The sequence below is a fragment of the Cynocephalus volans genome, chromosome 5, assembly GCF_027409185.1.
Source record: "Cynocephalus volans isolate mCynVol1 chromosome 5, mCynVol1.pri, whole genome shotgun sequence".
Classification (NCBI taxonomy): domain Eukaryota; kingdom Metazoa; phylum Chordata; class Mammalia; order Dermoptera; family Cynocephalidae; genus Cynocephalus; species Cynocephalus volans.
In genome coordinates, this window is record NC_084464.1 from 108071415 (window position 1) to 108087420 (window position 16006).

Sequence of the window (16006 nt, forward strand, 5' to 3'; positions counted from 1 at the left end):
ATGGAAAAGTACAACTTATTGGAATAATGAAGTAACATTTTAAGCTATTTTATATAAGGTTAAGATACTTCATATAAAATAGAGGGTAATTATTTTCATTATATCTGATAAAGACAAAAGGCTGTTTTTTTCTTATAAATTAGATCGGCATTTCCCAAACTGATACCCAAAGGAACACTGTTTCATGAGATGTTAAAACATATGCCTTGAAAGAAACTTTTACGGACAAAAGTTTGAGGAATGGTATATCTTCCTCTTAAAAATTCTTGGGAGGGGGGAGTGGAGCAAATAAAAACTATTTTTTTTGTTGAAAGTATGATGATTTCTATTTCCAGGAAATGGTCTATGGGGGAGAAACAGCTTGGGAAATACTGAAATTTCTGATTGTAAGATAAGCTTGTATAAATGCATCTGTTTGGATACATTTATCATTTACTCATTTATCCATTTACATTTACTCATGTGGTCTCTAACTTTCATATCCAAGGTACTCTGATTTCCAGAAACAGTTTCAACCAAATTAATACACAAATAGGTGAGTAATTTCAATTTTATGGTCCAGATTTTTAAAAGGAGACATCCAAACCAAAAGAGCCTCAGAGCAGATTATCACCTGACTGAGCGATTAATGTTTAAGATAGTAAGCCACCTCTAACATAACCCACAAAAAGGGAGCTGGAATAGATGAACTCAACTTCTTTTCAGTACTAACATTCTATGACTTAATTGTTTGGAAACTAACTTGTTGCAGAAAGGTGAAATGCTTTATTCCCATAGAAAACTGTACCTCTGGAGTTGCCCCTCAACACAAAGGAACCAGAAATAAAGCCTCCCATTCTTAAATATTTATTATTTTGCAAAGAAGTCTTTTTCATGAGAACAGTTCCCACATTTATTTAAAGAGATATAGGTTATGGTTATAGAAGCAAATGTCACTGAGGTGTTATATATGAAGTATGCTAGACTACGACCCTTAATTCAGCAATCTAATATTCACAACATGTTTGCGGCCATTTAGCTATTTATCCAAACATGCCTTTTTTTTTTTTTTTAAAACATGTGCCTGGACAGGGTGGAAAAAGAAACGCCAAGGGCTTGCTAAAAAGGAGAAGCCTAAAAAAGATAAAATTCCCACAGTAGTTCTGTTCAACTGTAGTCTGTGAGTGCAGGAACAGTGTTCATGTGGGGAAGCATTATGCCCAGTGGTTTCTTGGTTTGAACGGTGTGAAAGCCCTTGAGGTTTTCTGTGGCTGTCAGGATGGAGCAGGACATTCCACTTATGGAATCCAGTCAATGTTCAGGCACCGCGCTATGAATGCAAACATGTCTGACACCTCTTCTATCACTTTGGCTGTGGGCTTCCCTGCCCCATGGCCTGCCTTGGTGTCCACGTGGATAAGCAGGGGGTTGCTCTGCTTCCGGCTGCGGCCCACGATGTGCTGAAGGGTGGCAATGAACTTCAGGGAGTGAAGTGGGACCACGCGGTCATCGTGGTCGGCAGTGAGGAGAAGCATGGAAGGGTACTGCACGTCGTCTGCCTCCGGTAACTTCACGTTATGCAGAGGAGAGTACCTGAAAGGCAAAGGTACTGTCGTGAGGCTAGATGTCAAAAGCAGAGTTGCTCAGCAGGATCACTGAGGAGGATGGGTGTGGCCCAGGGACCCCTGTAGTTTACCAGCCTAACTTCACTAGCAATGAGGTCTGCAGCTAACTAGTACATGAGTGATCACCAAAGACAATGCTTGCATTGTCACGTGCACCATGACTGGCAAGGGCTACTGGAAACTGGGGCGCTGTATCATTTATCTGGCTCCAACTTTGGAAGACTGTATAAGAAAGAAAGTCACAAGGCTGTTGAAGTAACCCACACCATATGCACACTTACTGAATATTTTCATATTCTGCAGATTTTTTCACTGCTGCATAGTGGACTAATGATTGTCTTTTTAAACCACTGAGTATGGATATAATATGTGCAAGCCTCTCTTTTACTGAAGAACTTGAAACCCACAGTGTATAGCAGCTTTCTCTTCCTTTACTATCTATAAAGCCTTTTTCCAGGCTCAGCTTTGCAATCTTAGGAGAGCGTTGTGTTCTCCATGCCTAGTTTCCTGTTTGTAGACTGAGGAACCTCTCATAGTCCAGCAGAAAGAAACTGCCTTTTGCCAATAGGGAGAAAGCTAGTGGAGGAGGCACCTTCTGAGGTACAAGGTAAGTTTCCAGGGTAAGTTAACAAAAAGGGCTTTAAGAATAAAGGTACCATTGAATTAAACAGTGACTGATAATAGTTAAGTGAGAGAAATATCTAGATATTTTTTCTTTACATTTTACCCAATATAAATGTCATGTTTTTCAAAGTGTTTGATATTTATGAACATAATCAACTGTTTCAGCAGAGTTTTATTTTGAAGGGTAAATGGTGAAAACAGTAAAAATTCTGCTCAGTTAACCAAGTCAAGGCTAAAACATTCTGAGGCTTGGTTTCCCAACAGAGACGATGGGGGATGGCAATAGATCTGTGTCTGATCTCATTTCACAGTGTTTTTTGACCAAAGCTAGTCTTCTCCATTATCGGTTAGTTCTATGGGGAAACAAGTTGGAAAAATTCTGCCTATTAATAATATTCCCCCGTGGAGATTCACATGCAACATTTATATATTAATGATTCTGAGAAGTTCTGTAGGAAAAACAAGTCTGTTAGGCTTTATGTATACCAGCCATGCCCAAACTTGGAAATCTAGCTCTTTTTGGAGGGGGGAAACACCTGTTAATATTCTGAGTGGTGCCCTGTGGGCCATACTTCACGGCTCCTGGGCCTGAGGAGCTCCCTGTAAGGCTCTTTCCAGCTAATGTGCAGGGCTGAGCTCCATATCATTTACTAGCAGCAGGTAAAAGGGAAATACAGCTCCGTGAGGGCAAGATGTGAAAACTAAATCTAATATTTTGGAAATATTAGGCTTCATCTAATATTTTGTTGCCTTCAACATACAATTAACTCAGTATTTTCAAATGAGTTTAAATGAGACTTATTCTCCTAAGTGCATATTTTTCCTAAGTTAACTTGAACTATACTTTCTTCAGATATATAGCTTTTACACGTCAATGAGGCTATTTGTGCACCAAAAGTAAGAGCATTCAGAATCAGAGTCAACTTTTTTTTACATGTAGAGAACAGTACTTTAATAGTTCGCAAGTATTCAATTAAAAAAATTCAGTAGTTTAAACTGATTTCTAAGTGGGGAGCTAGCCATAAAAAGCAAATAAAAGAAAAAACTTGACCTGAGAAATTAAAGTTATTTTTATCAAAATTTATAGTTCACTGAGACAGGGGAAATAGACTTCTTGTGACAGTCTGAGGGCCATTCCTAAATCCTGCTGATAAAGAATCCAAAAACTTTTACATGTGGGAAGTAAAGAGAATGAAGAGCCAAAGAGAGAATTAAATGTCTGCCCTTTATTCATTATTGTCGCCAAAGTGGTTGAGGAATGAGGGAAGCTGCGCAATATTTCAGTAAAACAACTTATATAGTTTCAGATATATGTGGTTATACTGAGAACACAAAATAAGTTTAATTATACAATTGCATATTTTTTTCCTTGTTTCTTGATTTAAAAAAGGAAATCCCACATATATTAATATAAGGTATAATCATACATTTTTGTATTAGTTTTTGATTGCTACAGTACAAATTACCACCAGTTTAGTAGCTTAAAACTACACGCTTATTATCTCCCGGTTCTGTAAGTCAGCAGTCTGGGTTGGCTCAGTGGTTCCCCTGTTCTGGGTCTCTCAAGGACAAAATCAAGAGTTGACTGGCTGGGCTATTACTGGGGGAAAAAAATCTACTTCCAGATTCTGGTTGTTAGCTGTTTCACGGGGCTGTAGGACTGGGGTCCCTTTGGCTGTTGGTTGGGGGTTGTTCTCCAGTTCTGGAGGTCCCTTCATTCAGCTCCAAAGCCTACAATGGCAGGTCAAGTTCTTCTCATGCTTCCAGTTTCTTTGACCTTTGCTGCTGCATCCTTGACTCTAGCTAGAGAAAATGTGCTTTGTCTTTAAGGGTTTATGTGACTAGATTGGGAACACTTGGATAATCCAGAATAATCTCCTCATTTTAAGGTCAGCTGATTAATAGCCTTAATTTCATTTGCAAAGTCCCTTCACAGCAGTACCTAACTTAATGTTTGACTGAATAACCAGGGACAGAATTTTTTCATCTTTAGAATTCTACCTACCACATCTTTATAGTTTGTTATTTTTGTTAAAGGCCAGATTAAAACAAAGAAGCCTGGTATTCCCATCTCTTCTACTTCTGCAGTAAATTATACACAAATCCAAGACACTAAGGAGAGAAAGCATCCAACTTCAATTTTATGATATCAAATCATTAACAACACATACATGTCAAAATGAGTTAAAACCTTACTTGACAAGCCATTCAAAGTGTTGTTTGCTGTCTGAACACCCATAATCGGTGGTCCAGGCATGACCGATGGTGTATTTATGGAACTTCAGCATATCCATTACTCCAACTTGGGCAATAACACAACCAAAGAGATCAGGACGCTGATTTGCACAAGCAGCTAAAAATCAAGATGGAAAGAAAAGGGAGGTGGTCTATCATCAAACATCTAAATAAACAAAAACAAAGCAACACTTAAATGCTTTCATGAACGCTGGATGCCTTTATCCTTAGAGCACAGGAAGAACCACCAGAAATCCCTTGCCCCATTGTCCAAAATCTCCCCCCACCCCACCCTCCCCATATGTTGGAGGGGTAGGAATTATCTCATCAGTAATAGAGCTTTACTCCTCAAAATGAATCTCAACGGGGGAGAGTTACTTGGAAAGCTTGAGGACTTCCTGAAAAACCTTTGTCCCCTCCTCCCATCCCAAGGCAGAAAAGCATCTGAAACACAGCTCAGGGCTCTAACCAATATTGGCACATTTTCTCGTCCTGTTTTTCAAATTTTTTTTTGTATACTTAAATCCTTTTTCTTTTGTTTTGGTTATACAACAAATATTTATTGAACATTTGCCATGTGCCTGGCATGAGGCCTGGGGATGTGTCAGGGATAATGGGAAAGATAAAGAAGTGAACCAGCAATTATAATACAGCGTGGCAGTCGCTACTGCTGAGAAAGTTCTGGTGCTAGGGAAGTTGGGTTAGAGGCACCTAACCCTGTGTGAAGTAGCTGGGGAGCTCTGGGAGGAGGTGGCATTAACGCTGGCATGAGCAGGAGTTAGTCAAGGGATCTGGCCTTTTACCACCTCTGGCAAAAAAACCATTATTCCCTCCCCCAGTTCTGATTTCAGTGTCTATTAATAATATTGAATCCTGAGCTCTACCCTTGGAGACCCTGATTCTCTCACTCAGGGGTTGGAAGGGTAGGAATTTGGAATCTGTTCTTCTAAAGTAAGCATCCCAGCATCTTGATGAGGGGACTCCATCTCTGTGGGTTTTAAGGGACCCAGTTTATCAACAGGCATACACCAATTCCTGAATATAAAACTCCAAAAATATAATAGAGTTACTGTGTGAACCAGTAAATAACACAATTCTCTCATTATTGAAATCAAATGGTATTTTCAATGTCCTTTCCCATTAAATCTTGGATTCACCCTTAGTTCTTCTTTCTCTTTTACCTCATATACAAGTATAATGTGTATGCAAACACAGCTGGTCAAATTCAAAATACACCCAGAATCTGACCGCTTCTCACTTCTTCCACTGCCGCATCCCAGGTCCAAGGCACTACTGTCTCTTGCTGGAAGTCTCCTAACTGGTCTGTTTTTCTGCCCTTGCCTTCCCTCCTGTCTACTATAATACCATAGCCAGCACAATCCTGCTAAGAGATAAGTCAAATTATGACACTTCTCTGCTCAAAGCTCCCCAAAGGCATTTCATTTCATAGACTAAAGCAAGTCCTCTAGACTTCTGTGAGGTCCTACCTGGGTCAGCCCCACTCCCAACTCCCCCTCTCCTGACACTACTGTCCCTCGCTCATGCACGTGGCCTCCTCTTACTTGAATACCCCTCTTACTTGAATACCCCAAGCCCATGCTGGCCTCAGGGCCTTGGTTTATTGTCTGCCCCCTCCAACTAGAATAAAAGCTCCGTGAAGGTGGAGGTGTTGTCTGTTTTGTTTGCTGACATATGTCCGGTATCTGGAAAAACGCCCAGCACTTTTTGGTGTTCAATAAATATTTGTTGAATGAATGGATCAAGTTTGTTATTATTTGATATTTAAGAATTTTATCAATACCCTTTCTAAATTTAAACAAATTATTTTGGACATCTGTATTTTACCTCCATGAGAAAATGTTTTTTTTTAAGACTAAATTCTTCTGGGGGTAAAGAGTAAGAACTGGAATTCAGGTTTTGACACAGCTCAGCATATTTCAAAGGCAAGGACAAATGAACGAACATGCTGCTTCCCGACTGAGGCAGGACAGAATAGGGACACTCCCCTGGGAGGCTGCTCATGAATATTCAGGCTGGATCAGCATTAGCTACTTCCTTGTTTTGCAGTTAATGAACCCAGAATGAGATGATGACAGCTTAACCAACCTACCAATCAGCATGCTACACCTGAACTTTGTGATTTTTGAACAGAAACTTAAAACCACAAAAACTGCAGTGCTTGCACACTAGGAAGAACAAAAGTGTAGACTAGATCAAGAAGGGCAAAGTTACGGAAAAGTGACCCCAATGCACTTGACCAAAAATTTCAGAAACTCAGGGATACACTACAGGAAGCTGATACAACCTTGTATCAGCCTGTTAGGCCTTAAATACCCTAGATCCTCCCCCACAACCGAATATTCCTCCCCTTAGTTAGGACAGAAAACACCTCCATCTCAGAACAACAAATAAACCCTCCCCTTAAGAATCCACTGTCTGTTCCTCCCTCGTGAAGATGCCTATGCACTGTCCTGTGTGTACTTTTGCTTTAAAATAAAGCTCTATTGTTTGAATGTTTCTACTGTCTGACCCTCTTCCCTTCCTTTTGTTATAGGGGTGCTCGCCATGATGCAGACCCCTCTTGGTCCTGTGAAAGATTTTTCTTCATGGTTTGACCAAGAACCTAGAACTGCTGTCCAGTAACATGATCTCCCCCCACCCAAAATAATGGATGGAAAACCTGAAAACTGTCACAAGTGTTTTTTAAGTTGAGTCTATATGTGCTATTTTACACATGTACAATGGCCCCTCATATCCTAATGACACTGAATGTAGGACCCAGCAAGCAAAGGTCAGGCCCACCACAAAGTTCATCACAATGTTAAGTGCTATTGGGAGAGGAAAAAACAAAGTAAAATTTCATTAGCTACCCAAAATGAGGATAAGCTACTTAGAGACAGTACCACACAGAAGAGTAGAATCCAAAATCACAGCCTACTGTCTCTCGCCAGGACAGAAGTCTCCTAACTGGTCTGTTTTTCTGACTTTGCCTCCCCTCCTGTCTACTATAATACCATAGCCAGGCATCAGCATCCACCAGGTGTATGACACTGGACAAGCTACGCAACCTCCCAGGGCCCAGTGTCCTCCTCTGTCAAACAGGGATGACAGTAATCCCCATCTCACAAGGCTACGTGCACATCAGTAGCTCAGCACTGGGCCTGGAACACAGGTGCTCAGCAGGTGTGTGTGAACTTCTACTGTTAACTATTTTATTACTATTAAAGTAGGGGTCCATCTTTGTGTGCACCTCATTTCCTTCATGACCTCTCTCTCTGCACCCATGGCATTTAGCATCACATAGCACAGGTATTTAAAAAACGTTTAGTGATAATCACATCTTAGGAGTTGTGAGTGACACAATCAGAGGAGTTTCAGGCTCAGTGCTATGCTAGCTAAACCCTAGAAACCCATGGATCCCGTGTGTGTGGGGGGATTGCAGTCCAGCCCTGAGTGTGGTGGGGAGAAGAGCTTAGGGCAGGGCTGGGATGGCTTTTCATTCTATCATGAGTAAATCAGTATGATGTGGGTTCAGTTGTCTCTTTATATTTTGTTTATCAGATGCCCAAAAACAAGCTGGTTTTGCTTTCTTTGTGCCTCTGCTCCTACCCATGAGCCAAAGTAAGCGAGAGCTGCCTACAGTCTATCTGAAAACCCCAAGAGGGTTAACCAGTAAGTATAATGAATAAAATCCAGTTCTCACCCACTAAGAGGCCTCCATTTGAACCTCCGTTAATAGTCAGTCTCTTGGGAGATGTGTAACCTTCCTTGATCAGATATTCAGCAGCACACAAAAAGTCATCAAAGCAGTTCTGTTTGTTGGCCAAGATACCACCTATAATGTGCCAAAGTGAAAGAGAGTTAATTAACAAAACAAAACATAAAAAATAAGCTTAACTTAGAAGGAATTCAAATGATGACAGGGCATAGTTCCAACTACTGATTATCTTAAACAACTTAAACACAATGGGTTAACATTTAAAGAAATGCCTCAATTTGAATTTTGTTGTGTACTGTGGAAATCTATCATCAATACAACCATTGCTAATCCATATGGTAGATTTGTATTTTTCTGAAAACCCCTAGAACTTAAAAGGCAAATGCCCCAAAGGGAACAGATAATGTGTTTGATGAGAGAAGCATGAGAATGAAAGTGTGAAAGCACGTAATCAAAAAGAATCCATCTCCATTTTGGAGAAGCTGAACTTAAAAATGAAACAAGACCTCCCAGCGGTGTCCCCCTAGCAACGGCGGCAGAGCTGGTGCCTTCCCCATGAAGGTGGAAATGCTCTGCAGAGGTGCACCCTAACCCCTCCTCTTTGCAGGAGATTGAAATGGGTAAGTGATGAAGAGAAATAAATTCTCCAGTCTTGCCCCTGGTTACTCATGCACAGAATAAGTCAGAACTGGGTGGTGAGGCAGTGCTGCAGCAGGACGACAGCACAAGGTTCTGCATCCTCGAATCAAAGAGCTCACCTCACACGTCTCCCCAGGGAATCTGGGTTTAATCTACTGTAAGTCATCCCAATGTATTAAAACAAACAAAGAAACTACTTAAGGGAGAAACATTTACAGGGTCTTGGGATATCTAAAAGTAAAGGCCAAAAGTCAAAGGCATGTCCAATAACTGCCTCTGAAATGAACAAAAAGCTGACACAGCTCTAATTAGATATTTGAGATTAACCACTTATGCAGAAATTCAATTAAAGATGAAGCTGTGCTACTGAAGAATTTTTTTCATATTGAAACAAATGTTATTAAGATTTTAATAAGAAATTATCAGTGGATTAGAACAGCTAAGATTACTTAGTTTCCAGGAATAATATCATTTCGGGTATATGACTATTTTTAAAAGAGCATTAAACTTTAAACTTGATTAACAATGGAATTTAGATTTAGCAATGTTCTGTATACTAGGCTATAACTGGAAAAGGTCCATTTCTGGTTCTTTCACTGACTAAATTTTGAGAAAGCTTATGAATCAGTCTAAACACAGTCTACTTTTAGCTTTAGTTGAACTCCAACCTGTCTACTCTCAAGGCTTTGGACAATAAGTTCGTTCTAATTAGTAGAATACGAGGAAAAGAGAGCTGACCAGGACCAAATGCACTCTTTCCCCTCAGAGCATAGTGGGTACCTGATGACCAGAGAGGTCTTAGGGAGAAGAATCCAGTTCTTTTAGGACAGGAACACAAGATCAGGGATCAGTGCGTGGGGTGTGTGTTTGAGTGAATAAACCACATACCATTTAAATAAGAATTTGAATTTGGGATGTAAATCAAATGTATGGTATACAGAAATTTTGTCGTTTATTCCCTGCTGTGGATTGATTGAATTGTGTCCCCCAAACTTCACATATTAGCTTAATTCCCACAGTAACTGTTGAGGGAGGAAATGCTATTAAGGTAATTGAAAGGTGGGACCTTGGAGAGGTGATTGGATTGTTAGGACTGCACCCTCGCGAGTGGAGTGACCCATTTTTGGAATAGTGGGTGTGGGTGTGGTTCTGAGGGCTTTAAAAGGACAGTGCATGAGGAACTATCTCCCTGTCTGCTCCACCATGTTCTGCCATGTGAGACCCCTGCATTGCTATAAAGTCACCACCAAAGAAGACCCTTACCAGATGTGTTCCTTGGACTTTGGACTTCCTAGCCTCTGAAACAGTAAGCAATAAATTTTGTTTTCCTAAAAATCACCCAGTTCCAGGTATTTTGATGTAAGCAACAGAAAAGGGCTAATACATTCTCCTTTAAATATCATGGTTTCACAGTATGATTTTAGTGCAATTAAACTCCAATAGCAGGCCAAAAGTGTACAACGAGTTCTGTGCAGTTTCAGATACAATGACAATTGATAGTCTCTGGGGATACACCTGGCAGCAGCTGACCCCATGACAGTGGGCAGGTCAGGCACCTGTGTGCTAACTGGGAACACCCCCTCCTTGTTAAGGTGCTTCAGTAGTTGGGTGCCTGACGCCAGCCCTGGGGTGCATGCTGGATGCCCAGGGGTCAGGCCTGGGCCCTTCCCTCTTCTTGATACTTAACGTGTACTTATGCAAATCTTTGTACAGGTTTACCCTCATCTTCACTGATTTGATTTAATACAGAAAACCAGAGCCTTAGGCCTCAGATTTGAAGGGTGGAGAAGAACAAGTGCGGGTACGCATCTGCAGGGTGGTCTCTGATGCTCCTACTGTGGAGGAGACCCCTCTTGCCTGGTGCTGCCAACAAACTTCGTCCTGGCAGGCCTTGTTAGAAATGATGGCCGACGACTGGAGTGGGAAGCATGGAGCTGGTGGAAGTGAAAGAGCTTTCCCACATCCCCCTCTCCAAGGACACAGGCAAGTGAGGAGCAAACATCCTCTTCAGACTGATGGTTAGTCTGAGGTCAACTCCAGACACACAAAAGCTGGGGTAGGGGAGGGGTGGTGTTCCACATATGAAGAAGTAGAAGAGACAGGGCTTTAAAACAAAGATGATCATTTAAACAAACTGACCAGCTGGGGTATGCTGTTACGCACTATTCAATCAACTAGAATACATGCTTCAGGAGGCCAGAGAATGGAGACTGATTAAAGCCAGAGAAGAAAAATGACTGTGTTCTTGTGTGTAAAACCTTCACACCACAGTCACAGCAGCAGTGCTAGCAGGCTGCGATTTTTCAGCAATGTTGGGAAGATCAGAGAAAACAAGCAAGAGGAAGCCCACGCTGGGAAGAGGAAAGCTCTAAGATTGCTCTTTTCTCTTAAGAGAAAATGAGCTCCAAAAAAAGTCTGTTTCGGGATAGCCAAATAATGCTAACCTGTAAAAACAAGGTTAACAGGAGACAGAACAAATACCAAAAAGCTCCCCAAGACTCACTTGTGACAGAGATCATTAAAAATGCACCCCATACCTTGTTAAAAAAAAAAAACAACAAAGAAAATAATTTTGAATGCTCCTGAAAAATACGGACTTTATTATAATAAATAGACTACAAAGGAAAATGAAACATGAAGAGTTATTTTCAAAGGGGGAGTGGTGTCTACAATGCATTTGAAAATATACTAATTTTTCATTTGTCTAGCCAAAATGCTTCTCTGCTCCTGACCCCTCAGGTCATTCAAACAGGAAGGATTAGCACAACTTTAGCTTCAACTCTGTAAGACTCAGAATTCTTCAGAGAAAATGCCTCACCTTTATGCCACGTCTCTCCGTATTCGCCACCTCCTCTAATGTTGGCCACCGCAAGGACACCGCCCATGTGTCTCACAAAAATAAGCCTGGACACACTGAGAAACAGTAAAAACAGGAAAGCCTCCCATTAACTGCCTGGTAAGGACCATGTTATCTCCCTCCACCTCAAAAAAAAAAAAAATTATCTCCAAGAACACTCCATGCATAATGTCATATGAGTAGGACCCCAATATTTTTATATTACTTGAGTAAAGTGAAAAATGTATAACTTCAGATTAATGTTTAACTACAAAGCTCATACATTTTTATAAGCATTCAGTATGTGTCATTTTTCTGTATTGGTAACTACTTCACTACACAATTCATAATGCAAACAGAGAAAAAACTAGAGGCCCTCATTTCATACCGGATCTACCTTTTAAACAACTATCTTGGCAAAGAAAATGCTGCCAGCCCAGGTGGGAATGGTGCAGGGCTCACTAGAGTACCTGATGAATGGCCCCTGCCACCACTTTTTTGGGTAGCTTTCCCCAAATTGTTCAAGTAGGAAAAAAGAAAGAAAGCTCCTTCCTGAACATGAATTTTAAACATGTTTCCCAGTTCTAAAGAGTATGAGAAGAGGAGATCAAGGACACAGACTAGAAAACAAGAACAGAGTTCTCAGGGCTGGAGAATATTTTCTAGAAAGAAAAAGAAGAAACTATAGCACAAAGCTTCTAGACTAAAGCATTCAGTACTCTGAAAAATTTGGGTTTTGTTTTTCTCCTCTTTCCACTGTGACCCAAAAAGTGCCGAGTGACATTTATTTGTCTATTTGCTGTTAGTTAACTTTGCTTTGAGAACTATTTCTGAGAATTTTATCATTCTTCTTTTCAGTAAGTGGGTAAACCGTGGGCTTCTACAAACGTGAGGCTCCAGATGGTTTGAGTGCTAATTTCCTGGATACTGAGGATGAAGGGGAAAGGTATGAAGAGCTGAAATGGATGCAACAGACCACACAAGCACACCCAACTGGCCAAACTAATTTTCAATCATTTGATCTTCTCTTCAGTGTTTTCATGCATCTCTGATGGTCTCTCCTATTATATTAACTACTGTTATACCATGGTTTCTAGGATAAAAATGGTCTGGAGACTCTCTCTTGACTCCCAACACAGCAGGTGTAATGAATACTGTTGCACAAATGAACAAAGACAAGTGTTTTTAGCTATGGTAGATCCACTGAGGAATTGCTGCTGTCTTGATCCTAGCCCTCCTTTTGGGGCAAGCAGAATGGGGTTCAGGGTGCGAGGCTCTCTCATTGTTCATGTGATGGAGCATGTGTTCTCTGCCCCTGCACACAAGCATCACTGTGTTTTGAAGCCTGTAGTTTTACTACTTTGAGTGATAAAGAGTGCAAACACTGACACTTTTTAATTTTGTATTGTAAAGATTAGGTTAATCTAATGAACCAACATTTTAGAGTGATAATTTCAGGTAATAAATATGGCATATGGTTTTACCACACTGACATGGATGTACTACTGAGACAGCACATCTCACTGCCTGCAAAGCTCTCTGGAAAGAGATGGGAAGCCCGTCTGTGGGCCATTCTCAGCCAGGGTGCAGGTGGTACCTGGAATGGTGCCTGGTATCCAGTGCCGTCATTGCAGAATGAATGAATAGCAGCAACCATTATGACACTCTTCTAACTAGTTTCCCTTCAATTTGCTCATATGCTGATGCCACACAAATCTTCTAGAAATATCGTTCTATATCATGATTTTACACAAAAGCCTTCATCAGCTCCTTGCTAACAAAAGGATAAAATTAAACTCTTTTGCTAGATGTTCAATGTAGTCCACAATTTGGTTTACAAACCACTTCAGAGTAGGAAACATATTTCATACTTCTCTAAATCTAAAATAATGAGCTTCTACAGATACTGAATGCTCAAAACAAAGTACCAGTTTTCTTGCATTCAACTTTGGGACAGTTGGTTGAGTCTATTCTCAATTTCTGTCGTTATAGACACCGGTCCATGAATCTCTTCCTAGATAAGAAAGATCCTGGATGGATCTGTGAATCAGATTTCATATGAGGCTCTACTCAGAAGTTGGCTTAAAGCTGGTGTTGCTAGTAGAAAACTGGTTTTCATTAAAAACGCTCAAAGCAAATTCCATTTTATATTAGGAATGGGATATTAAAATCAACTTTGCCAACAATTGGCAGAAGATATTTATATAAACAATAGCAAACGTATAGACGAGATTTTTCTTCTTAGGCATAAGTTAAATGAGAAATAATCACAGAAACAATGACCATAGAATAGTTTTAAATGGAGTCACAGCATATACAGAAAATATATTTATGGCTGAAAGTTAAGACAGTCTATTTTAAGACTCTGTACTGGTAAAAAATATAATCATAGCTAAAAACATCATTTCCTCTGAAGATACTACTGAGGGTAGTGAAGTGGTAGCAGATGACAAACACTGCACATAAAGAGCTTCCTTTCTTTAAGACTTCAGTTAATACTAATCTTCTATAGTCAGGCAGCTGTAGCCTTAGCATCCAGTTCTCAAGCAACCTATTCCACTGAGGACTTTTCTTTCTTTCTTTCTTTCTTTTTTTTTTTTTTTACAGGAGTAGCTTGTAATGATCCTGCAATTCCTCAGGTAGTTAACACACAATCCTGCCTCTCTACCAAAACAACAAGCAAGAAATATAAAGTTAAGTATATCAGAAAAACACGACTTAGTAGACCAGTCTCTGGTATCTTTCCACTCCATGGAAAAGATCAAATATATGCGAAGTTCCAAGAACTCTCCCTGCTTACCTGTAGTTGGGTGTGATTGATATGTTGAAGCCACCGTAGCCATATAAGAAAGCAGGATGAGAGCCATCCAGTTTTATGCCTTTTTTATGCACAATAAACATTGGAATCTTTGTACCATCCTTGCTAGGGTAGAAAATCTAGAGCAAAAGAAAGCAGAATACTTAGATTTAGCATTATGTAGTAAATACTTGCATGATTATAAATGGGAAAAATAAATAGTAGTAAATTCTCTCTTCAAGACATACAGTAGCACAATGAAAATCTAGTACCACTAAAGGACTATTTGATGGTGAGGTACCTTCCTGTTTTTATGGAGACAGTGTAGCGAACAGAACATGGATCTGAAAATTTGAATTTGAATTCTTATTCCATAATTATCTAGTGAGGTGCTTCCGCTCTTCATCCACCAAATGCAGCCATCATGCCCACCTCTCAGCCCTTCACAAGGCATACGAAAGAGAACAGGATTCAATTCTCGGCTCCTTATCTCTCTCAGCTCTGGAAAAGTCAGATACTGCCATCCTGCCGAGCAACTCAATCTAGGAAAACTTTTCTAGAAAACAAACCTCATATTCAACTTCCTTTCTAAATGTGAAGACACTCAATATATCTTTATTTTTCCATATTCAACTATTAAACAAATGTTAGCAATAACAAAACATAGCTTAGAGAGTTAATGAGGAACAACACAGAAATCCTATTATTCCTGATTAAACAAAAACATTTTCTTCAGTATTGATAAGTGAGACTCATAAAACCTTCCTGAATCTGAGCAGCCTCAGGCAAGTTCACAGTCAACATTTCCATATTCATTACTTTTTGAATAAAGGATTAAAAGAAAAAGGATAAGGAAGGAACATTAAATACTATTCAAGCGATAAGCCTCAGAAAAAATGATAAGCCACAAAAAGCTGATAATAGCTTCTTCCAGACAGAAAAGCTATAAATACCCTTCTCTTTGGGCAAAAAATGGTGTCTTCACCAGCTGACACCTGGTCTTTATCCCAACTGACACCTGGAAAGTGCCCTGGCTCAGAAACGTCTTGCTGACCTCACAAGTTGCAGTCAAGGACACAGTCTTTACACAGTGTGACTGGGAGCCATGTGATATCCAAGCGTTCTGAGGTAGCAGTTCTGTTGCAGAAAGCTGCCGCAAAGTCCGGAAATAAACAATGGGGGGTGGGGACGGGAGAGTGGTCAGGGATGCAGATATAGAGGCCGTGTTACAGAACCACGATAAATGCCACAAATGCCAAGAAATAGTCGTATAAAAAGCATTGCTTTTGACTTTGGAGAGAAATATTGAGATATATGTAAATGAGGGGACACAGTTTATTTAAAGTTATTCAGTGCCAGTTAGCAGCCACTAATAGAGTGTAACTGTGAGGGTGGGTGCCAGTAAATGCAGAGGAACAAGTTTCAAATGATTGGCTGGGACTAATGAGCTAAACTACAGGGACTTCAACTCAGACTCGGAAAGAATTTAGAGCACTGTAACCAGACAGGCAATAGCATCAAAGGAGCAAGCTATCTCAACATGATGCTACCTT

General features: G+C 40.2%; 1 protein-coding gene across 1 annotated transcript in view; it reads right to left on the reverse strand.

The window, feature by feature from the left end:
• Window positions 1-830: 830 nt before the first annotated feature.
• Window positions 831-16006, reverse strand: part of PREP (prolyl endopeptidase) — a 128047-nt gene continuing 112871 nt past the window's right edge. The window contains exons 11-15 of the mRNA XM_063096950.1: window positions 14457-14593; window positions 11639-11733; window positions 8167-8298; window positions 4425-4581; window positions 831-1572 (exon numbers count right to left, since the gene is read on the reverse strand). Of these exons, the coding sequence (XP_062953020.1) occupies window positions 1278-1572; window positions 4425-4581; window positions 8167-8298; window positions 11639-11733; window positions 14457-14593 (816 nt within the window). The 3' untranslated portion in view covers window positions 831-1277. The remainder of the gene's footprint in view (window positions 1573-4424; window positions 4582-8166; window positions 8299-11638; window positions 11734-14456; window positions 14594-16006) is intronic.